Source organism: Acomys russatus, chromosome 27, assembly GCF_903995435.1.
Source record: "Acomys russatus chromosome 27, mAcoRus1.1, whole genome shotgun sequence".
Taxonomy (NCBI): domain Eukaryota; kingdom Metazoa; phylum Chordata; class Mammalia; order Rodentia; family Muridae; genus Acomys; species Acomys russatus.
The window spans coordinates 30,310,933-30,336,578 of record NC_067163.1 but is presented as its reverse complement, the minus strand read 5'-3'; the positions used below and the strand labels follow the sequence as shown (position 1 = coordinate 30,336,578).

General features: G+C 43.4%; 1 protein-coding gene across 2 annotated transcripts in view; it reads left to right on the top strand.

Moving 5' to 3' along the window:
• Nucleotides 1-758: 758 nt before the first annotated feature.
• The window catches only part of Mtus1 (microtubule associated scaffold protein 1), a 94,871-nt gene continuing 69,983 nt past the window's right edge, over nucleotides 759-25,646 (top strand). For both annotated transcript variants that reach the window (XM_051169635.1, XM_051169634.1), the window contains exons 1-2: nucleotides 759-2,909; nucleotides 10,172-10,367. In XM_051169635.1, coding sequence (XP_051025592.1) covers nucleotides 840-2,909; nucleotides 10,172-10,367 — 2,266 coding nt within the window. In that variant the 5' untranslated portion in view covers nucleotides 759-839. The remainder of the gene's footprint in view (nucleotides 2,910-10,171; nucleotides 10,368-25,646) is intronic.

Sequence of the window (25,646 nt, the reverse complement as noted above, 5' to 3'; positions counted from 1 at the left end):
TCAACTCTTAATATCAATATCACGTGCGTGCACAGACACACACACACACACACACACACACACACACACACACACACACACACTTTGGAATGGCACATGATTAAGATGGGAATGAGATGGAGAAGAGAAATGCAAATTCCTGGAGTCTCTTTAACTCATTTGTGGAGCCTGGGCCTGGATTCTCTCCCTGCTAACCATGCAGAGTAGGGGCCCTTCTGGCAGTGTGTGTTGCGGGGTGGGGGTAGGGGGATGACTTAATGAATTATAGTGGGACAGTAGACATAAATCAGGACTGCCAAGGGAAACTAGAATGAATAGTTTTACTGTTGACTAGTTAGAAGGACAGACCTAGCACCCCGCCCCGCCCCACCCTGCCCCGCCCCACCCCACCTCACCCCACCCTACCCCACCCCACCCCACCCAGAAGTCTCTGCGAGTCAGGAAGGACCATGTCAGCTGTGATACCAGTAGGAAACTTTATCTGTGTTTCCATATCACCACATTCCATTCCTTCACACACAAAAAGGAATCTTTGAACAGGAGCAGTCCAATGCCATTGTAAATCCCGCCCCCTTCCCCCTCCCCCCATTCATAGTTCTGAGTTGTTAGTTTGAAACACTAAACTAGTGATCTAAATTAAGGGATGATCTATAAATGCTTCTAACATTTTTTTGAGTTAAATGTTTTATTTCTTCCAGGAAACAACAAATCATTTAAACTTCAAAGCAGCTAAGACTACACTTCTGCAACTGGGCTGAAAGCGACAGAGCAAGTTACTCTGATTTGAAAGGATTTGAAGAGAAAAATAAAATGGCAGAGGTTTAAAGTTAATATTCAGGATGAATGATGATAATTCAGATAGGGCAGAAGATAAATTGTGTTATGAATTTATCAGTGATAAAAACCCAAATACCTCTGAATACAACGAACCACCACCATGTACACAGTGCCCTTCAGCTAGTCACGGGGATTGGAGCTCTGCCAATGCAGAGGATATGGTGGTCGACTATGAAATGCATCCTGCTGTGGACAGCACTGAAAGTGTCTTTTTAAGCCATCAGTGTGCTGAAGCGCTTGCTTACCCAGAGCCTTCAAGTAATTTCATTGGTAAGCCTGAGTCTGCAATGCATAGCGACCCTACCTGCCAGTCGTCTGCACTAGGGAACACGGAGTCGCTCCCGTTGGACCTGTACAGTAACTTAGCTTCCCTGGAGGCACTCCAGGATGAGATGTTTGAGCCCTCTCTGCCCTGTGTGCACAAGTCGGATGATGACTTCCATTGTGCAGACTCCCCCTCAGCTCTGGAGCTAAATCAAACATTTGACCTGAAATCGGACCCAGTTAACTGCACCTGTATAGTGCACCATGCTATTGAGCAGGGTCAGCCTTTACGTGCTCCTGGAGGTCTACAGCCAATGAGTGTGAGAGATGGAAAGACATTGTTCGCCTGCTCCACTTGGACATCCCCTCATTCCTCTAAGATCTATGTGGCAGGGACTACTTATAACAGTGAGGGCTTTGAAAATCCTCAAACCACATCAGCAGAGACCCTGAGCACAACCTACACAGTGTGTTCTGACGTGCTGATGCAAACCGACAGTCCAGTCACTGGAATTCAGTGTCAGTGTTCTGTAGGAAATCTCACCAAAGAGTACACAGACAGCACAGAGCAAGAGCTTGTTGGCGAGAAAGAGATACAAGCTGTGACACCAGTTTCTGATGGCATGGAGGTCCCCAATGGCTCTGTATCACAGGAGTTCTATTGTGTATCTGAGGAGGAACCAAACAGTGAAACACATTTACCCGGCTCATATGGTCCACAGGAAACGGGCCAAAATCTAGGAGAAACACTGTCCAACTGTCCAGTTGATGATGAATGCCCATCACTGGTGCCAGCTTTTGATAAGAGTAAGAGTAAAACCAGAGTCCTGACCTCTGAGTGTAAAGTCACTGAGACGGAAGACCCACACGTTGCTTCTCAGGACAGCAACTCAGAAATCCAAAGCACTACCGAAGAGCTGACCCCGAGAAGCATGCCAGGGCAGAGGGTCTCATCGTATGAAATGGCTTGGCATGAAAACTGTCGAGCCACTAGCGGAGACAATACAGCTTGCATGTCAACACCGGTTCTGCAAGCCCCCAACGTAAGCTTTACGCTCTCGCCTGTTGAAGCGACAGAGAAGTGCAATAATGTGGAGACCGGTCCAAGAGATGCTAAAATCAGACCAAACTTGAAAGAAGCACCAACAAATATGTCAAAACCTAATCTGGGAAAGTCAGCTACCAAAACAAATACCACCATAAGCAGTAAAGTGAGGAAAACAGAAATTATAAGTTATCCAAGACCAAACTTCAAAAATGTTAAAGCCAAAGTTATATCCAGGTCAGTGTTACAGCCCAAGGATGCTTCCCTAACAAAGGGCACAGCCAACCCTCAGGCTCCTGGGGGCGTCTCCCCTTCAGCAGTGCCTTCTAAACAGTTGGCAGTGATGAACAAAACACCGAGGTCTGACTTGAAAGCAGACAAAAAAGCAGAAATCCTAATTAGCAAGACACATAAGCAACAGTTTAACAAACTCATTACCAGCCAGGATGTGCATGTTTCAACTCATTCTAAAACCGCTTCGCTCAGGGTTCCAAGAACAACATCTGCCGCGAAATCTAATCAGGAGGACGTTGAGAAGACGGGCTCTCCTCGCGCAGCGAGTGAGCCTCCTGGGTCCGTAGCTGCCTTTTTCCAGAAGATCAAAGGCATTCTCCCGGTTAAGATGAAAAGTTCAGAGTGTTTGGAAGTAACCTATGTTTCCCACATGGATCAGATTAGCCCTGAAAAGGGTGAAAAGGACAGTGGGGCTCCGGTGGAAAAGCAAGCCATGAATGAGACTTTTGAATCCAAGTCTCTGTTTATGGTAAGTGAAAGCTGCTGTCTGCTTTTAGGAGTGGTGGGAAAAACAAAACAAAATGAGTGTATTATCAATTACTAGGTAATACCTTTTAATTGCTAATAATATCCACTGAACTCGATTTGTAATTTGTATTCAGTTGTTCTTTGTCCTTGAGTGAAAAATACAACGAACTTGCAGTTTCAGTGTTTTCTTGAACATGGATGTTTCTTTAGATAGTCTTGTAAAAGAAAAAGTTTACTTTAATATATCCAGATAATTGAAATGAAATAGCTGACACAGTCAGGTTATATGTTTTACTTTTTTGAAAAAACAAAAGGGGCTTTTAACCACTCAAATATACTGCACCGCATTTATGAAATAGCTAAGGAGTGCAGGTGAACACATCAACATAGCAACTCTGGAAGCAGAGTCTCTTCACAGATTTGCGAGTCTACTTCTGACCAGCTCTGTGACATGGGTCGGGTAACTATGCCATGGCCAGAAGGGAAAAGAGTTGTGTGGTGGGCGGGTGAGGTCGCCAATAGCCGATGTGCATTGGTTTCTAATGCAGGAGAGAATCACAAATCTGTACACAGTAAATAAAGCAGCATGTCTTCAACAGTACCTGTAAATTCCTGAGGGAGACTAGTCACTTAAAAATCAAAGCATTATGTGCAGTTCAAAAGTTATTTTTCTTTAAACATGCACATGGTTTTGTTTGTTTGTTTGTTTTGTTGTTGTTGTTGTTGTTTGGACAATAATATGATAAAAACTAGTTCTCAAAACATTTGCCATGGTGCTCTTGGGACTGTGTATGTGTCCTCAGCTCTATTTTTGGCAGTGGAGACTGGGTGTATTTTCAGCCCTACACAGACCGCCCTTGAAACGCTTGTCCTCTAGACCTGGAATGGATTTGAGTGCAGAGGCGGAAGACAGATGTAACACAGGCTGTCTGTCTTCTGGGGACCCTTGTGTAGGAAGGATCAGCCATAGCCTGGTCAAGTACATGAAGTTGTGTTGTTTCGGGATGCACAGCAGGTCACGCATGGATCTTCTCAATAAGAAACTCTGGAGGTACTTGGGCCAGCTTACAGGTGTTTTGGCTTTATCAATAACTATTGGCAAGGATGGAGTACCACTGGGATGTCTAAACAAATGGGCTTTCTTTTTTTTAATATTAATTTATTCTTGTTACATCTCAATGGTTATCCCATCCCTTGTATCCTCCCATTCTTCCCTCCCTCCCATTTTCCCCTTATTCCCCTCCCCTATGACTGTTCCTGAGAGGGATTACCTCCCCCTGTATATGCTCATAGGGTATCAAGTCTCTTCTTGGTAACCTGCTGTCCTTCCTCTGAGTGCCACCAGGTCTCCCCCTCCAGGGGACATGGTCAAATAAGAGGCACCAGAGTACGTGAGAAAGTCATATCCCACTCTCCACTCAACTGTGGAGAATGTTCTGACCATTGGCTAGATCTGGGTAGGGGTTTAAAATTTACCTTCTGTATTGTCCTTGGCTGGTGCCTTAGTTTGAGCGGGACCCCTGGGCCCAAATCTGCCTATCATAATGTTCTACTTGTAGGTTTCTAGGACCCTCTGGATCCTTCTACTTTGCTATTCTCCCATGCTTCTCTCATCTAGAGTCCCAATAGGATGTCCTCCCCTCTGTCCCAGTTTCCTGGTAAGTGAAGGCTTTCGTGGGACGTGCCCCTTGGGCTAGTATGCAGATATAAGTGAGTATATACCATTTGAGTCTTTCTGCTTCTGGTTTAACTCACTCATTATGATCATTTCTAGCTCAATCCATTTATCCACAAATTTCGGGAATTCCTTGTTTTTAATAGCTGAGTAGTATTCCATAGTGTATATGTACCACAGTTTCTTTATCCATTCTTCTACTGATGGACACTTAGGCTGTTTCCATGCTCTGGCTATTATGAATAAGGCTGCTATGAACATAGTTGAGCAAATTTTCTTGTTGTGTGCTGGAGCATATTCTAGGTATATTCCAAGGAGTGGAATAGCTGGGTCTTGAGGAAGCCCTATTCCCATTTTTCTGAGATAGCACCCAGATAGATTTCCAAAGTGGCTGGACTAGTTTGCATTCCCACTAGCAATGAAGGAGTGTTCCTCTCTCCCCACATCCCTTGCCAGCATGTGGTTGTCTCTTGAATTTTTTGATCTTAGCCATTCTGAGGTGTAAGATGGAATCTCAGAGTTGTTTTGATTTGCATTTCCCTGATGACTAAGGAGGTTGGGCATTTCTTTAAGGTGTTTCTCAGCCATTTGATATTCCTCTGTTTGAGAATTCTGTTTAGTTCCAAGGCCCCATTTCTCAATTGGTTTATTTGGTTTGTGGTGTTTAATTTCTTGAGTTCTTTATATATTTTGGATATTAGACCTTTGCCAGATGTAGGGTAGGTGAAGATCTTTTCTTAGTCTGTAGGCTGTCGCTTTGTTAACTTGACTGTGTCTCCTGCCTTACAGAAGCTTCTCAGCCTCATGAGGTCCCATTTATTAATTGTTGACATTAAGGCCTGGGCTATTGGTGTTCTGTTCAGGAAGTTGTCTCATGTGCCAATATGTTCCAGGCTCCTCCCCACTTTTTCTTCTAAGTGACTTAGTGTCTCTGGTTTTATGTTGAGGTCTTTAATCCACTTGGATTTGAGTTTTGTGCAAGGTGACAAATATGGGTCCAGTTGCATTTTTTTACACATAGACATCCAGTTAGACCAGCTCCACAAATGGGCTTTCTAAACTAAATCAATAAACTTGTATATTGTTTCAGGACACAGATCTTTCAAGTTGTTTTTATGATTAACTGATAAAACTCTGATCATTTAGAACTTTTAATATTTTACCAAAAAATTTTGCAATAAACTTTTTTGGTTTAGAGAGACCGGGTTTCTCTCTAGCTCTGGATGACCTGGACTCATTTTGTAGACGAGGCTTGGTTCTGCCTCCCTGAGTGCTGGGATCACAGGCATGCACCACTGCGCCTAGCACAATAGACTCTTAATTGTAATCAATAGTCTTAGTTAGGTATTTATAGATGTACATAAAACCAAGATATTTTTTCATTAATTTATGAAGATTTCGTTGGTGCTGTAAGGCCGGGCATCAACATGTAGCCAGTATGGCTTTGAATTTAGCACACCGTAGCCCAGGCTGTCCTTGAGTCTGAGGTCCTCTTGCTTAGCACCCTTAGTTATACACCACCATGCCTAGCTTTATGAGATGTTTCCTGGCTGCTAAACTCCCAAGTACCAGAAAACTAGCGTAAAGTTTCTTGAACATTGGTCTTGAATATAAATTGCTTGTGTCGTTCTGAAACCGGAGAGTTTTGGTTTCGTTTCATTTCCTTATATTTCCAATTCGGTAGCTATGGCTCCATGCTGTGGTATTGAGGTGAGGCCATGGGAGCATAAGATGAGACAGATTTCTGCAGTTTGCACCTTAGTAATGTTGCGGCGGGAGCTCAGAATTAGATGCAAAGATCTAGATCAGCTAGAATATTGAACTGTGCTTCTGTGACTGTGGCTTAGATACAGCACTATCTATCCTCCAAGTTTTCTAACTCAACTCACACATTTTTTTCCCTAGCCTTAGGAAAGAAGGGTGGTGAAGAGGACAGACCAACAATTACAGCCGCAGGCTGTGGCTTACTATAGAATGCTAAACATGTGAACTCACATTGCATTTTTTGTTAGTTACTTGAGTAGTACGTACCTGCCATAGAAGGATGGTGAGAGAGAGAGAGAGAGAGAGAGAGAGAGAGAGAGAGAGAGAGAGAGAGAGTGTGTGTGTGTTTGTGTGTGTGTGTGTGTGTGTGTGTATTCTGTTGGTCTTAGCCCTCAGGTAATTAATTCAAGGTTGCCTCCTACTTCTTATTGTTGTGTGGTGGTCCCAGTTTACCTGAAAATTTAGATAGATAGGTTTTTATTTGGGAGAAGTGATTTGATTTGGACTGGTATAAAAGACTTTTAAAAGTAGTTGCCCATTGCAGAGGGTACGTGTTCAAGATACCATGTTAGATAAAGGGAGGGCCTAAGTACAGGAAAGATGGCTCAGGTGCATTCTTTATAGGCTGTCATTTAATTGTCCCAGTAGCACTTAGGGCTTGTGTACATTGTTTTTTTGTTTGTTTGTTTGTTGGTTGGTTTGGTTTTATTTTTCTAGCAACAGCAGGACAATTACTATCCACATACTAATGCTTCAGAGGGTTTATCTAAAACTCACGCGGCTGTTGGATATTCGAATTCAGATATCATGCGTCTCATAGACTTCAGAATTTTTCAGATTGTGGGCTCTGAAGGTAGAATAAATGATTCATGGACGACTCACTCCATAAATTGAAGGGAAGTTTGGCTTTCACTAGTAGAAGATTCTGTATTACCATCCAGTGTCAACGAGACCCGAGGAACACTAGCTATTGGATTAGTATTGATCTCACTTAGTGTGGGACTTTACATGTATCTATCAGAAACAATCATCTCTGATTAAACCAAGGAGGGCCATGGTAGGGAATGTATAAGCCCGAGCTTAACAGCATGACTTTTGCATAATAGTAAAATGTGTGGCTCCGTCGTTCACAGCAAAGTGACCTCTTTAAGAGGCTCGGTTTTTTCCTATGTACGTGGAGAAGGAAATTGTAGTGTATAGTGTTAGAATTTGTACTTGGAGAAAGATTCCGGATCCTGGGTTTTGTTTGTTTGTTTTTAAATCTCTACAATGGAAACACTTGCTGGAAACCTGTGTGTAGCACATGATAGAACTCGCTAGGGTGTGTTTTGAAAAAAAAAAAAAAAAAGACAGCTTTGATCCAAATGTTTTGTCTGGTGCAGTGAGACTGTCAGAAAATAAGCCACTGGGTCATGCTAAGTACTGAGTTATGAGTGTGAACAGGTTGCTGTGCTACGGGAGAGGAGTAGGGGTGGTAGCAATTGGCAAGATTATTGAGGGACGTTTGGGATGAAAATGCCATTTTCTCACTTGTCCTAACTTACAGGACATGTGTTCTGGGCAAGTATATACGCCAGGTATAAAGATGGAGAAACGTAGGGACATACTCTGATGCAGGGGATGCCAGATAAATGTAGAGGTCGTGATGGGAGTGGGTAGTACAAGGAAGACCATGACATCAGCTGCTGCATCTTCAAGGGTTTGATGTGATGTTAAAAGAGTTGAATTTGGGCTGGAGAGATGGCTCAGTGGTTAAGAGTCCTGGCTGCTCTTTCAGAGGTCCTAAGTTCAATTCCCAGCAACCACACATTGCCTCGCACCCGTCTGTGATGAGAGATCTGATGCCCTCTTCTGGCATGTAGGTGTACGTGGCAGCTACAGCATTCATACGCCTAAGATAAATAAATAACAATTAAAAGAAAGAGTTGAATTTGAGGAAGGTGGTCATAGTAGAGGAGGAGGAGGAGGAGCAGCAGCAGCAGCAGCAGCAGCAGCAGCAGCAGCAGCTAGTGAGCCCTGGCCACAAGGACACGATTTCAGCACTTTGTTTGAGCAGTGAGGCTGCCTTCTATAGGAAGGCAGGTAGGAAGATGGGCTTAGGAGGTAAGAAAGGAAGCAAGACGCACAGCTTTCCCTGTTTAAGATGGGTAGGTAGCTGGGGATGTTAGTAGGAGACGAGCTGTAAGTTGTGAGATAGGTAAAGCGGGGTTTAATTTTTGAAAGTGTTGTCATGTTACTCCTTAAAATGAGATATGGCAGGTATTCTCGCTGGGTTATTAAACAGATTTAATTTAGCTGGTACACGTGTTTAGAACTTAGAATGGAGAACCACCACAGACCTACCTCTCCCTCTCCTGCAGCTAGGCTGGAAGGAATCCAAGTCAGCGTTAACAGAGATACCCACACATCCATGCTTATTGCTCCAATATTTGCACTAGCTAGATAGCGAACAAACCTAGATGCCTGTCAGCAGATGAGCGAATTAAAGTGGTGGTACAGACGCACAATGACATTTAACGCATCTGGAAAAGAGAATGCAGTCATGTCATGAGCAGGAGAATTGATGGAACTGGAAATAGTGCCGAGTTTAATAAGTCAAATTCAGAAACACATGTCTTTCATACACAGAATTAGTCCATCTTTCTGCCTATTTTTGTGTATACATATGTGTGTGCGCATATAAATACGTGTGCATGTTTGTGAACAACTTGAAAATAAGGGACTTTGATAGAGAACAAGAAGTTAAAAAAAAAAAAAAAAAAAAAAAAGGAAAAATCATGCCACCGGGTATAGTGGCACACGCCTTTAGTCCAAGTACTCAGGGATACAGAGGCAGGCAGATCATTGAGTTGGAGACGAGCCTGGTCTACAAAGCTAGTTCAAGACAGGCAAGGCTACAGAGAGAAACCATGTCTCAAAAAAAAAAGGGGGGGGGGCGGAAATCTGAACAAAGGGGAGTAATAGAAAAGACAAAAAAAAAATCACGTTTGTTTCATGTGTTATTTAGTATATATACATATATACACGTGTGTGTGTATATATATGTAGGTGTAAGAATACACACATGCATACATGTGACATGAACGTAGAAGGTGAATTTTAGGGTAGGAGGAAAAAGGGTTGGGGAAAGATGGATAAGGGGCAGTGAGGAGATAAATATAAATATAGCTATATATGTGTGAAACTGCCATATTTTGTACGACACACGACTATCATCATTCTGTAAGCTAGCTAAAAATTAACAATTTAGAATGATGTTTTATATAGTATAAGGGTTCTGTGTTCGTGAGTGCCAACAATAATAGGATCACTGTTGTTTTTACCGGGTAGAAAGCGCTCGGTGGGGAACTGCAGACAAGGTAAATACAGGGGCAGCTGAAGGGGCGAGTGTTGGCTTGGAAGTGTGGATTTTAAGTGCATCAGTTGGAGTTGAAACAGCAAACCAGTGATGGTAAGGGAAGGAAACAAGACCAGGTTGAAGCCCTGGTTAAGACCAGCCTCGAAATGCATCAAAGAACAGGACCCAGAGAAGGAATAACCAGACAGCTAGAGCGGATCGCCTGCTCCCCCAGAGGACTGACTGACCAGCATTGCTGAAGTCAACTCAGGCACGGGAGATCAGTTCTACTAATGTGCCTGCAGAGAGATCAGGACAAATTGAAGTCAGCTGCGAGGAGTCTTAATTGTTCGCAGTAAAAACTGTAATTAAATTCTCTGGCACAGCCCCCGAGACAGAGGGGGTTTCTTGCACAGAGCAGGCACCACAGGGATGGTGTTGGGGGAAAATGTGATAAGACTAAAAATCTTAACTGCTTTCTTCACAGGGTTCTGCACCCAAAACATCTCCAGCCCCCGGAAGGAGCAGTTCCAAGCTAGACTCCTGCAGCCTGAGGAAAACACCAGGTCTGAAAGCCAAAGTGGGGCCTGCTGTTTCCTGCCTGAGGAGGAAGAGTGACAGCAGAGCCCTAGGCTCCGACAGGGCCCTGTCGCCTCAGAGGATCAGGCGTGTGTCCAGCTCTGGTAAGAACAAAGTAACTGCTATCGTACTCCTTATAAATTATTTGCATGTTAAATTAGGCTTGGCAGAAAGCAGAAAGCCCATCTGGTTTTAGAACTAATGCGTTATGTCACTAAAGCAGCGAGCTCTTTGTGGTCCCACAGCCTGCTGGGGGGGAGGGGGGTGATCAGAGGAGAAACAACACAGCCCTTACTTTTGAGCTGTGCAAAGCTTCTTTGGGGGAGTGGCTGATGTGCATAAACTTTCGGGGTGTTCCAAAGCATGTATATGTCGCTGTGCAATTGGCTAGCTGTTGCAAACACCACGGCAATCTTGCTTGGTGGACACACTTGGGAAAGAAGGAACCTCAATCAAAGAATCACTTTCACCGGATTGGCTTGAGGGCGTGCATGTCTGTGGAGACTTTTCTTGGTTGCTAAGTGATGGAGGAGGGGACCAGTCCACTGCGGGCATATCATACCTAGGCAGGTGGCCCTGGTCTGGAGAAGAGAGGTAGGTGATCAGGAACCTGGGAGCTAACCAGTAAGCAGCATTCCTCACTGGTCACTGCTTCAGTTCCTGCCTCCGGGTTCCTGCCTTGACTTCCCTCAGTTATGGACTGTGACCTGGAAGTTTAAGAGGAAATAACATCCTTCATCCTCAAGTTGTTTTTAGTTGTTGTTGTTGTTGTTTTATCATAGCTACAGGAAGTAAACAGGAACGAGTGAGTTATTTTATTGTTTCTTTTTAACAAACTGAATGTGGTGCTACACCCGGATAATCCTAGTACTTGGAAGGCTGAGGCAGGAGGATTGTAAGGTCAAGCCCTGCCTGGGATATGGAGATATGTCGCTCAAGACTGTGTCTCAAAAAGTATTTGGGGGCGTTTAAGATGACTCAGGGTGCTGGCTGCCAAGCCTAATGACCCGAATTTGATCTGAGGGTCCCACAGAGAAGAGAGAGAGAGAAACTAACTCCCACAACTTGTCTTCTGACCTCCACACACACACGCACACACTGGCATGAGTGTTCTCTCTTTCGCATACACACATGAGTAAATACATATAACAAAACTTTAACAAATGGCTACATTCTTAATATACGTAACATGCCCCCATCACATAGGAAGAGATTTTTTTTTTTCTTTGAATTTTACTGAAAGACAGTTTAGGGATAGGACAGCAACTAAAAAGTTAAAACTTTTCTAATGTGAACTTTCGATTACCTTGGCTTGGATTTTAGAAATTCTAGTTTTAAAGCCAAATCAGGCTGAAAATTGAAAGCCCCGAGAATGGCTGTTAAGGGCCTCACTCAGTCTGACAGATGTGCACATTGCTCTGTGTTATGAGCCGGAACAGCAAGTGCGAAATTCATCTGTTTTCATAGACTAAGATGAAAGTCTGCTTAGTCACCACAGTGGACTGAGAGCAAGCCATAGGAAACACCCTTTATTTTTGCAGGTACAGCCTGCACGTCAGATAGGTCCTTAATAAAAATAGTGAATACTATTAAATGTTTAAAAAAAAAAAAAACATTAACTAAAACTGATGTGTCCCCACCTGTGAGAATGTTTTAGAGAGTCTATAAAACCAGATGGGTCCTGAAGGACCTCTTTGCTGCACTACAACTTAACATTTTTAGGTTTGTTTTGTAGAGTTCTATCTATCTCACAGCTTCTGGTATGAGAAATCTGCTGCCATGTCTGAACATGTGCTATTTAGCTTCTGTGTTATTGCCAAAGTCATGAGGGTGGAGGTACAGATCCCAGACGATGTGGAAGAAGGGAGATTTGTACCTGTTTCTATCCCTAGGGGAGCTGAATAGACAGAGAAGTGTGTCCCCATCAAGTGTTCCTCATTTGGGGAGGGAAATAGAAGAGACTCTAAAACGTGTGGGGTAGCAGTGGTCCTTAGGAGTCAACCAGGAAGTAGATCCAAGTTCTGGCTCTTGTTGCTGCTGCTTGGTGGGGCTCTTGGCTGTAGCCAGGGCTGGAGAACTCCCTTCCTGCTTTGACATTTGGAGCATCTGGAACTTGGTGCCACGTGGCGCTGTGACACCTTGGCCTGTACTTAGGGGGCCCTGTGTTCTGGTTTCAGTCTACCACCACCGAGTTGCCAGGCCTGGCAAGCATCTCCCCTCCATTGGCATGGACACTTGTCAAGGGTAATGGTTTCCGAATCCTAGACAGCCACAGCTTTTGCAGTCTTGTTTTTCCAAGGAGAAACATGAGGAATGGGGGCCACCGAGCAACATGATGTTTACATACTTAAGCACACATGGTTTTTAGAAGTTAGGTCCCTGCCCCAGGATCTTTTTGTTTGTTTGTTTGTTTTTGTTTTTCTTTTTGTTTTTGTTTTTCTAGACAAGGTTTCTATGTATAGCCTCTGCCTCCCTGAGGGCTGGGATGACAGATGTGCACCTCCGAGCCCGGCCAGATGGAATTTTTTTATGGAGCTGTTCAGTCCTTGTGTCTTAAGAGAAATGTGGATCTGTTAGTCTAAAGATTTATTTATTTTTATTTTATGTGGGTGCTGGGAATTGAACCCAGGTGAGCTTGGTAACTTACTATGTATTTACATTTTCAGTCCCAGTTAAAAAATTAAATTATATTTTACGTGTGTGTGTGTGTGTGTGTGTGTGTGTGTGTGTGTGTTTGAGACAAGGTTTCCCTGTTTCTCTGGTTAATCTGAAATTTGCTGTGTATATCAGGCTGTCCCTGAACCTTCCGCAATCCTCCTGCCTCTGCCTTCTGAGTGCTTGGGGTACAGGCAGGTGCCCCTTTGCCCATTTACTTGGCAGTTTTCTACATATGAATAAAAGAAAATGGAATGTAACTACAACCACTATGGGTTGAATTTAGGTTTTATTTTTGTATGGTTAGTAGACTTCTATGGACTGAATGTTTCCATTTAAACAAGAAGGCCTTAACCTTAGAGCTTGGGCCCATGAGGAAGTCACACAGTTTAAGTGAAGTCGTAAAGATGAGACCCTAATCCAAACGACTCACAGAAAGAGGAGGAAGACCGGAGCTGCGTTTTACGCAGCCTTGTGAGATGTGGGAGAAAGGGGCCATCTTGACACTAGGAAGAGCCTCTTGCAATTGAGTTGAGATCTTGGTTTTGGACACCCCAGCCTCTCAAAATAAGAGAAAAATCAATTCCTGTTGCTTAGACCATCCAGTCTGTGGGCTTTATTCTAGCTAGCTGCAGTAAAACAGAAAACAAACCTAGTTGTATGGTGTTAACGTTTAAAAATTAGCAACTGGGACTTGTTTGGAAAGTCTCCATAAATTGGGAGGTGCTTGTTGTTGGGGACAGGAAATGTAATACTGCTGAGTCAAAGGTAGGAACAGACATCCCAGGAGCAAGAACAGTGTGCCTTTGGATCACTGAGAGCCTCTGCCCTTTGCTGCACAATGCAGTGTTTGTGTGTTGGCAAACTGAAACCAGATGGATGCCTCTGTCGCCTCCCACACTTAACTGTTAGAAAGGTGTCAGCAGCCTTCCAACTGCTGTGGGGTTTTCAATAAATCCTTTCAGAAAACAAAGCAGAAAGTTAGACCAGAGTCAAAGCAGCATTAAGGGGGGAAAAAAAGCCAAACCAAACAACAACAACAACAACCCCCAAAAAACAACAACAACAAAAAACCCTTAAGACTGAGTATGTGAAAGAATGCAGTCAAACTGTTGGGGTGCCTCCATTTTGCTTGTCAAACGTGGACATTTATATGTGATGCAAGAATATGAACTAATACAAAGCCAAACCTGAGTACTTTTGCTTCTTTGGAGGTTTTATTGTTGATGGTGGTGTGCCAGCGGGGCCTTGAGCAAGCTAGGCAAGTGCTCCACCACTGGACCAGATCCCCAGCTTGGTTTTGTTTTGCTAATGAACTCAATTAAATATGATTAGATAATGATGGAAATTTTCCTAACTATTTTTATAATGCTGATGATATCAGCTCAATTAAATGTATGCCAATTTCTAGGCTCTAAGTCACTCATTTCACCTCTGTGTTTACTTAACCCTTGTGATGATTTTTTCTGCAACTTATTTCCAACTAGGAAACTGACATGAGGACGTAAATGACCTACTGAGGTATTGCACTTGGGACTCAAAGCAGGCAGTGAGTCCAAGCTCTTTGCCAGATTTTATCCCCCTAAAGCACCACTGGACCATCAGTTTTGAACAAAAACAAAACAAAACAACAACAACAAAACTGTTTTGTTTCCAGTTAAATGTTTGAGAGACTGTGGGGTCTTTATGCCCTGGACTTAAGGTGGTCTTCTCAATTCTCTACAATGCAAGAATATTGAAAACTGATGCCACGGAGTGAGTGCTCAGCCAGGAAGAGGAAGCTCTTGGTGCTTGCTCAGTTCTGACATTTACGGAGGTTTACTCACCACTCCATTTCAGCTTGGACTGATTTGGATTGCTAAGAGTGTGTTTCTCTAGGTAGTGGAAACTGTCCCCTCAGAGACGAAGTGGGCAGGGTGACAGAAGGAAGGCAGGGCACCCTATCCGCCCTGGCACCTTTATCTGAGCTGGGAAGCCTGATCTACCCTCTTGCCCTAACCCAAGAGCCACCCAGAGTGCTGTGAAAGGGTGAGCAAGCCCTTGAAGTGAAGTAGGGTGGCCTTTAGTTTTATTCTAGACAAAGGACATTTGGAGAGAGTAAACCGTCATTTTATTCTGCTTATTGTAGGTTAACAAATCCCTCTTGAAACAGTAGCACATCCAGAGCTTGTAAGGACTTGTCTGTTGTTGTGCCTTTATCTTCTTTCTCATTCAGTTGTACGACTTCTTGGTTTGTACAAACTTCAAAAATCTTTAAAATTGTGTAGTGTTTTCTACATTTGAGGGGAGATAATAAAAGCAGAAATATTCTTATTTATGTCAGTTATTAAAAACTAGAAATTATCTCTCTGTTACTGTAAAGTCTTTCAGGAGTCACCAAGACATTCCTAACGACAGCACACATGTCACGTCAGAGTGTCTTGGTACATTGACGGCAGTAGTAGTAGTAGCAGTGACAGACTTCGGAGTGTTACAGTGTGGCAGGGACTACCCTAAGTTTTCTTGTGTGTATAATCTCACAACCGAGGAGGGGACAACCAATGATTGTCCCCGGATCCATGTGAGGCAACTGAGAGTTTGCAAGCTCAAGTAACTACTAAAGTTACCCAGCTGATAATGACTGGAGAGTGGAAATGCCCCTCAGCCTACAAAAGTTTGTTGCTAGGCCTTGTTCTTACACACGCTCATTAGCAGGCATGAGTGTGCTAAAGGGCTGATAATCTGACAGTGACCCAGTGAGTGCTTGTTTGTGCTAGCACCTGTGCTTAGTGTTAGGGATAAAGAGGCGCAAAAGAAAACAAATTCCCAAACCCAGGTGGAGTGGAAGAGCCCTATAATTCTAGTGCTCAGGGGCTATTGGTTGGAGAATTACTAGTTCTATGCCAGCTTGGGCTATCCTGTGAGGCCCAGTCCCAAGTCCCACTCCCTCTACACACACACAAACACACAAAAGAGGCAGGCAACTCCTACCCTGGTGGTACTTAAGCTTGAGTATGGTAAACTAGGAAATAAAACTAGGAAATAAACTAAGTGTGTGAAGTGTTTCAGACATCACAGAGTGAGTGGTAAGTGCTTAGGAGAAAAAGCAGAGCAATTGGAGATTGAGGAGGAAGTCATGCCGGTGTCAGGAAAACGGACTTTGTAGGCAGAGTGGACTGCGGTCCAGAGAACCCGAGACGCTTGTGTGTGGGTCCTAGGTACGTTGACCATCATTTGTAGTCGGGGCTGGAAAAAGGATGGGAGAAGCTGACACTGGGGCAAGTAGAGCTTGCAGGCACATGGAAAGCATGCATCTTCCACTCCAACACTGTCACTGTGTCATTGTGACACATTTTCCTCAATTCTCAGTAGTAATTCTAGAGAAGATTGCTTGGAGCGGGACTCATGAAATGTCACCGTGCAGTCCCCTAGCCACGGAGAGTACCTTCTGTGCATTGGGCCGTCCACTGGGTTCTGAAACTATAAGTGTGATTAGGCCAGTATCCTTTAAGAACTGGGGGTGGGGACTGGAGAGGACTTTACAAGCAGGGCATTCTCGGCTGAATGTCCAGCCACCTAGACTGTACTATGCTGTGTGGGTGATTTTCTTACATTCCTGTCTCCTGCCAAACAGACATCCATAGGACAGAGTCTAGGGATGAGTTATTTTTATATTTCCCAGTGCTCAGCACTGTGTACCTGTTATATAACAGGCATTTAAAGCATCCTTTAGCTGGACTTGATCGGGGACTTAGACAAAGCTCTGAGCATCTACACGGAGGAAGCCAGCTCAGCCTATGGGAAGACTGGAGGAGCACTGGGGCATCTGAGCTAATCTTTGTGTATGTCCACGGGAGTGAGTCAGTAGACAGATGAGGTGGCTGGCATCACCAAAGCTTCCGCAGGGCCGTGCTAAATCTGGCAAATGGTGTGGCCAGGTTCTGCACCAGAGCATGTGTTGAGATCAGTGAGAGTTTGAGCCTCTGTTTCAAGGGAGCTAGAGTCACTCAAGTTCTAGCCATCTCGATCATATCCTGAGTGTCCTGCATGGTTAAAACATCAGGGAGAGGTCATAAATCAAAATTGGGAAAAGAAGCCAGAAAAGATTTTCAGTAGGTAAATGCTGACCAAGTACTCCCAAAGGAAGATGAATGTTTATGACTTAAGGTGATACAAATGTACAGAGGTTAAGCAAGCATGTGGGAAAAGAGCCAATGGGATAAGAGCAACAGGATAGTCACAGCAGCCTGGCAATGAGAGAAACACAGCGCAGCAGCATGCAGAAGACCTGATCTTTGAAGTAAAGGCAATGGAGAAGCGTGTAGATGTTAGATTAGCAAGAATAAATAGAGGCTAAAAGACTGAAAGTGAGGCATAGCATCAGTGCGTTTTCCAGCTCACTTTTATGGGCAGAGACATTCGCCCCAAGAGTTTCCAGAGACTGTAATTGACTCATTTGTTTTTGTGGCCCAGGTAGGGAAGTCACTTAAAACAGTGATCAATGCTGAATTCTCAATAAGCTCCCTGATCAAAGGTGCTCTGCTGTGAACTTGGCTTCTAATGAGTCTGGAAGCTGTCTTTGGAGGTTGTGGTTTTGGTGCTGGGGTTGTCACTGGGGCCTTGTGTGTGTGCTCATCAAACGGCTCTCACCCCAACCCCAGGCACTTCCACCATTCCTTTCTGGATCCCTCAGTTAAGTGCTAGATGCTGAACAAATTCCCTGATGAACATAGGAAGCCCCACATCCATCTTTTTTTTTCCTGCAAAACTGGGGAAGGATGCACTCATTCTCCTCCACGTCTCAGTTTAATGCACTCTGAATTTTAAACACTTTCTTAGGTTCCCAGGCCTGTGACTAAGGAAGTTATCTTTGCTTAATCCCCCACTCTGAAACAGCCGATAACTTTGTGGAAAGTACTCGCAGAGACAGGTACTGACAGCGCGCTACCGTCAACACTCTGCTTCTGTGAGACGCAAGTCATCGTGAGAACCTTGCTTTGTGGATGTTCTTGTTTCTCTGTCAAATTACCCCTCTTGGGACTGGGAGTGTTTGTGTTGTGACTCACGTGTGCTGCTGTGGCTTCCGTAATGTCAGCATCCCCTCGAATCTGGGCAAGCTGTGATGGCTACACCAAGGACAGGTTCTTATGCTCTACTAGGAGAACATTATTGTGGCTAACTCCTGAAGACACGTTTCACAGTATATATTATGCAGAGTGTAGCTGAAACCCTGCATCCTGGAAGGTAGTCGAGTTAACATCTAGTCGGAGAGTGACGGGTAATATGTCATGATCCAAACCTAGAGAACGGTGGGGCGAACCAATCATGATTCTTAACAGTGGAATAGGGGAGGCGATGCGGTTTCTCATTTCATTTGCTCTTCTAACAGAAAAATAAAACGCTAGCAGCACTCGTACAAAGGACACTGCGGGAGTAGAGACGTCAGCTTGCACCCTTGCTTGGGTTAAAGCCAGTCTTCATTGGTGTTGATGCTTTCTGATGTTTAAGATCCCACCGCACCCCCTCCCCCTGTAGGGTAGGTGTGATTTATACCTTTAACTGCCACCCTTGGTAGGTGGAGGCAGAAGATTGCACTAAATGTGAGCTACAGGAGACCCTGTCTCAAAAACAAAACAAAACAATCCAGCAAACAGACAAAACTCAGAGATAAAAATAAGGCTACACATGGATTTGAAGACAGGACAGAGGAGAACTTAAAGGTTGAGGACAAGGTCAGGACAGAGGAGCTAGAAAGACAGAGTAAGGTCATTGAATGTTCCAGTGTCCTGTGGACTGGTTCCAGCAGCCAACCGGAGAAGTCATGGCACATGGAGGCCAGATCTGTGATAAAGAACATAAGGGAACCTTTCAAGCAATGCTAGCCAGTATGGCTTGACTTCCTTAATGCTTTGAATTTTAACTGGTTGATTTGGGTATTTTTTTTTCCGTTTTCTACTCTTCCCATTTTAGCAGGTTATGGTAAAGGTGGGTGGTATTTTAAGTGAAAAGTCAGGAGGGGAAAAAGAAATCCTCCTGTAAGCTTACTCCCACTAATGACCTCTAGTGTCAGAATATATGGCTAATATTCCTATGCACTCTATAAAGATAATTACAGAGGACTATCTACTTACTCATAGAAATCCCATTCTGTGTGATCAACAGTCACCCAATTAATTAATGGTACTTTTTGTTTACAGGGTACATGATATGTTTGTTTCTTTTTTAAAGATTTATTTGTATATTTGAGTACTCTATCTGCATGTATACCTGCATGCCAGAAGAGGGCATTGGATTCCAGTATAGATGGTTGTGAGCTACCATGTGGTTCCTGGGAATTGAACTCAGGACCTTTGGAATAGAGCCAGTACTCTTAACTGTTGAGGATATTTTTATACAACTATGTTTGTTTCTCTTAGCTTATTTCTTAACCTGGCTATCATAGAAATAATTGAGACTCTTATAAAACAAGGTTTTACAACACAATCTGAGCAGTTTAAGTCTGTACTTAACCCTCTATGTTACATTGTTTTACTCCCAGCAAACATCCCAGTGATACTTGCACTTGGTAGCTTTCCTCAGCTCTAGCTCTTTCTGCCTGATCTTCTTGGACCTCTACCCTTGGCTGAATGCCCTAGCTTAATCCTAACTCCGCCTCTCCTGGCTGGAAGGAAGTCCAGCCCTATTCTCTTCCCTGCTCATTGATTGGCTGTAAGCTGCTTTATTGACATAACAGCGGGACAATTGGGGAGCAGAGTTACACAACATTTAGACAGGAAATCAGAATTTAAACTACACAATAACCTTAAGCCTACACTTAACTGTGGAGCCATCTCTCCAGCCCCCTGTTTAAGATTTTTAAAAATTATTTACATTTATTTCATGTGCATTGGTATTTTTTGCCTGTATATATGCCTATGTGAGAGTGTGAGATTTTTAAAAAAGATTTATTTATTTATTATTTATACAGTGTTCTGTCTGCATGTACACTGGCACACCAGAAGAAGGCACCGGATCTCAGTATAGGTAGTTGTGAGCCACCATGTGGTTGCTGGGAATTGAACTCTTTGGAAGAGCAGTCAGGGCTCTTAACCACTGGGCCATCTCTCTAGTCCCAAGATTGTGAGATCTTAGAAACAGTTGTGACCTGCCATGTGGACACTGGAACTTGAACCTGGGTCCTCTGGAAGAGCAGTCAGTGCCCCAAACGACTGAGCCATCTCTCTATGCTTTTCCCATGTTTAAGATTTTAAAATTTGGCTAGAAACATGGTTTTTAATAACAATTTTTTCTGCAGGTGCTGATTGTCTATTTGTAGTATGATACTAGAAGAGGATACCACAGGGTGTGTGATTTGCAAACAAAAGAAGTTAATTTGGAATGCAGTCTGAAGGATGGGAAGTCCAAGAATATGGTGCTGGTATTATTCCATGCAAAAGACACAGGGCAAGGGAGTCTGATCAAGTAAATGTGCAAGAGGAGGGGCAAACTGCATAACACACTTGCTGTCCCAGTAACCAAACACTAGCAGAACAGAACCATTCTATTATTGAAGTGGCTCTCAACCCATGGGTCATGGCCCCTATTAGGGGTCGCATATCTGATTTCCTGCATTAGACTCATATCAGATATTTGCATTATGATTCATAACAGTAGTAATATTACAGTTATGAAGCAGCAATGAAGTAGTTTTGTGGTTGGGGTCACCACAACATGAACTGTATTCATAGCATTAGGATGGCTGAAAACTGCCTTATTATTGAGTCCAGAATTCTCACAGCCTTATCTCCTTATGAGGCCCTGCCTCCTAACACTGCTGCACTAAGTTTTCAACATGTGTTCTGGGGACCTTGTCCAAGCCATGATGGCTGTACTTCACTTCTTTGGGGGGTTTGACCACTTAGGTTTCCAGATCTCCCCCACCCCACTGTATTAAACAGCCCTAACAGAGGAACTTGGAATAGTCATGCACAGCGCTGACCAGACATTTCTAGATACAGGATGTGGACATTTTTAAACCTACACTTTATTGAGTTGCCATTCAGACTCACTGTGTAAGTCCACGCACAGCCCCTGACAGAAGAACAGTTTCCAAAGCTCTTACCCGTATTTTGTTGTTTCTGAAGCTCTTTCCAGAGATTCATGTTTTGGAAGGTGCAAAGTGGTATTTCAGTTGGCCTACAAGTTGGTGCTTAAATATTTCTTGAATGCATGTAGATTGACTTATGTGCTAGATCAGAGCAGGCCCTGGAAGTTCTGTCATGTGGGATAAAATGAGGAAGGCATATGAGTAAAGTATATATTTTTTTTCCTGTTTGTTTTTCTTAAAGACGGGGCTTCTTTTTTAATAATCTAAGAAGATCGAAAAACTGCTAAAAGAGAGAAGGGGAGATATGTAGTGTGTGTGTGGTGTGAGTGTGTGTGGTGTGAGAGACGGAGAGGGAGAAAGAGAAAGAGTATATAAAATTTTAGTGTAGTAGGAAAAGGCCATTAGTTAAGACCTGAAAGACCCAGCCCTCTGCATAGCACATGGAAACCCAAGTGAATAGCAGATGGCACTTGAGAACCATTTCTAGGAATTGAAGGAACTCAGAGCCAGGTTATGCATAGCCTTAAAAACCGTAAGGATTTTGAGCCCGAATGACTTAACTTTTCCAGGATCACTATGCTGAGCAGAGACTGGATACAAATGAGCTTGGGAACTGGGGAGGGAGGAGTATTGCTGTCATTGCAGCAAAAGAGATTTATTAGGACCAGGAGCGTGGCAGGTTCTGGTTATGTACTGATGCTTGGATATGAGGAAAAATTGATGGGGTTGGATGAGCTGAATGGGGAGCAGATAGACGATGCCTTTTACCTGATGTAGAAAACAAGATAGAGTTGGAGCTGATGGAGATCAGAAACTCAGTCAGAGAGACACTAAGATGAGGCGAATGGTAGATATGAAACAGGTGTCGGGTAGTAACTCTGATTGTGTAAGTCAAAAAGAGTTTGGTCTAGGGCTACAAACTTGAGGTCCAGCAACCTGTACATACTGAGGACACCAGGACACAAACCGTGCAAAGTCATTAGATCAAGGGCACCTGCCTGGTACCTCCATGCAGGAAGGAGTTAGAGGGGTGAGGAGAGATCATGAAGAGGGTCAAGAAGAGACAGCTCGGATGGAGGAGGGAAGGCAGTCAAGAGAGGCAGCAGAAGGACCAGTTACCCTCATCAAACACTGCTGTCAAGTTAACAGGGCAGGTAAGAGCAGCAGTTTGGAGCAGGTGACAGTTAGCTTAAAGCACAAGGTTGTGCATCTGTTTTAAAGGAAGCCCACATGGAGGAAGGCCATTCCAGGTTTGGTAATGAATATTGCTTCCTGTTTACTGTCCTTCCACCCATCTGCTCAGCAAACTGCCTTAATGACAAAAATCAGTTAAAACATGGTCGCCAAAAGTTCCACACACCACAAACTCTTGCTATTGGTCCCAAAGGCCGGAAGCCAAGAGGCAGTGTCCTAGGATAGTCACATGCCTGTCTGTGTTTATCAGGGAAGAAGCCTGTTTCTCCACAGCGGTCTTCTTTTCAGGTCTCCTTGGCCCCAACCAGAGATGATGGTCACTCCTTATATCACAAGAGGTCAGGAGGCAAATATTCAACTTTGACTTTTTCTCTGGGAGCACTGGGATAGAGTAAAAATGGCAGTTGGGTGGCCAGGAAAGCTGTTAGAGACAGGAGTACAGCCTTAAAATGTTGTACTTACTTGACTTAACCATTAGAGCCTTTGCTTATTTTGTGTTTTGGAGCAAATGATTGAATTGGTGCTGCCATTTGTTCCATTTCTATTATAGGACTGTTAATTTTATACATAGTGATTAAATGTTTGGTTTTTTTTTTTTTTTTTTTTTTTTTTTACATTGTCAAAAGTTTCCTTTTACTTTTCCTATTTCTACATATCGTGAGAGCACCTTACACAGGAAAGTGACATATATTCAGTTATCATTTTTATAGTTTCATTTAAAATGTATGTTGGTGACCTGTCAGAGCAAGGAGCTAATATCTGTATAGCGTTCTTTACCAATTACAGTTCTAAGACATTTGTTTTTCATGAGGACCATGAGATTATGCAAATATAATCACCCTTTATACACAGAGGAAAGGGAAGCCCAGAGAAGCTGTGACCTGGCCCTAGCTGGTGTATGGCAGAGATGGACTTAAGCTAAGCTGTCAGCCTCTAGATTGTGTCTTTTAACCATGCACCATAGTACTGCTGAATTTTTGATTTGTATAAACATCTCAATATAAATACTTTTAGATTGAAATCCCCTCCCTTATTCTATCCTGAGTTTTCTTTCTGAGATTTTTATACATGTTAACCTGTCCAGCTGTGCGTCCTTTGAGAATCGTGATACAATCGCTTTACCTAGAATTTGCCATCTTCACCATTGTTGCCGGCACGGATTTTGCAGCAGTAAGGGCATTAGCGTTGTGGAGCCATCACTCCCGTTTCCCAAACACTTATCTGCCCTAATTAATCCATTAAAGATTCAAACCTTAATTCCTAAGTCTCCTTTTCTCCCAGCCTTTGGCAGTTGTCCCAGTTCTTGCTGTCTCTGTGAATTTATGTGCTCTGTGAAGCTCGTAGAAAGCAAGTCATGCAATCACTTTCCTTTGTGACTGACTTAATGTGACTTAGCATCATGTCTTCAACTTAACACATGTTGTGGCCGTGTCAACATTTCCTTCCTTTCTGAGGCTGAATAACAATCCCTCACAAATCTGTCTACACTACGCTTTGCTTTATTGATCTGCCTATGAACACTGGTGGTTTCCACATTTGGGTTCCGATGACTATCCGCCGCTGTTAACGTGGGTGTTTACATCTGTTGAACTCCCTGCTTTCCTCTTGCTGGATGATAAATGGTAAATATATTTCGGTTTTTGAGAAACTCTCATGCCGTTTTGCACAGTGGGCCCACACTAGTTGGCATTCACAGAGGTAATAGCTCTACTTCCTCACCAGTGTTTATTTTATTCTGGTCTAAGATTTTCGTGGCTGTGAGGGGCTTTCTCATTGTTTGGATTGGCATTTCCCCAATGGCAAGGGAACTTTCATCTTGGCACATGCTTGTTGGCCATTTGTGTATCTTCTTTGGAGACATCTCTGTTAAAGTCCTTCTTTGTCCTTTTTGTGGTTGAGACATGGTCTTCTCATTATTTTTTTTTCTTCCAGAATTTTAAAGCTATTTGAATTATAAAAAAATTAAAATAATTTTCTCAATGACACCTTTAAAATAGATCACATGGGTTAAGTTTAAAATAAATAGCATTAGACTATAGTATTAATTCAGGAGAAGGTTAGCATGTATTCACATTCAGATATATTTTTTGATAAATTTTCCAGGAGGGACAGGGTGAGTATATGTGTTCATATGTATAACTTTTGCTGATAAATGCCGATTAAAAAAATTACCAACATACACAAAAGAAGTTGTTGAGTGTATCTTCATAAGCAGCCTGTTGGTTTTATTTGAAGAATATTTAATATTACAGTACTCTTCAGTGAAGCTAATTTATTAGCTATGAAGAAGTTAGCGTTCATATTTTAACCTTGCATTAATTTAGCACTTTATCCTCCTGACTCCAGGAGTGAGTGGCCCTGCTCATTGCATGGCTTATTATTATGTGTTACCAAGTGAGCTCAGTCATCTCTTCTTGGTCTAGTGACAGTCCCTGTTCCTTCCGCTCCGGCAGTTATGCTACCTTCCTAACTGTGCTCTGTAATCCCGCTCTTCACTTTGGATGGGTCTGCCCTCCGCCACATCATCAGATGCCGATTCAAATACTGAGAGCCTGCCATGTTCCTCTCCCCATCTCTCTACTGTATCCACCTCCAAAGTTCAGGTTTAAAGTTCCTATCAGAGCATTTGGTGCCTTTGACACTCTCCCTTCTTTTTGCTTACCTACGTCATCTGTGTGCCCTCTCGGAATGGACACTGCAGAGCACTGGGTGTCTTTGCAAACTTTTGGTTACTGTAGTAAGGTGTCAGATGTTTCTGGTACACACACCCCTGCTTTAGGATTACGTGCAGTTACCTTCCTGCCTAAGGAAGTAAATATTCAGTGTAATATATACTCCCATGTGATTCCATGGCCCAGATCTTTTAAAAGATGCTCTGTGTTGCCTGCTATGGTTAGCATGGTAATTGATTCTCTCTTCTCCTCTCTTCTTTTCTCTTCTCTTCCTCCTCCTCCTCCTTTCTTTCTCTCTCTCTCTAAAAAAATCCATACATTTTATCAAATGTGAACTGTGACTCGTGCATTTCAGCGCTGAATAGTCTCTCAAAGCTGTGCTAAATCTCTGTTTGTCTGGTTGCTAGTTCAGAGATGGGAAGTTACTTTGGCTGGTAGAAGTTCTGTGGCTCTGGGGATAGCTGTCATTCCTTTGAAGGTGTTTCCCTTGCAGTGTGGACTCACCCACCTTTCCCAGACCTTTCCTTAGAGTGATGGGAAGTTACTTTGGCTGGTAGAAGTTCTGTGGCTCTGGGGATAGCTGTCATTCCTTTGAAGGTGTTTCCCTTGCAGTGTGGACTCACCCACCTTTCCCAGACCTTTCCTTAGAGTCGGCTGGAGCAGCCAGGGAGACTATCAAGGCACCTGCGAAGCCCCTAGGGCTTTCTCTCCCAGGCAGGACAAAGGAGGACCATTCAGGAGTTCATTGTTTGGCTTTCATTTCCAGCCCTAGGAAACATATCTATTATGAAATCATG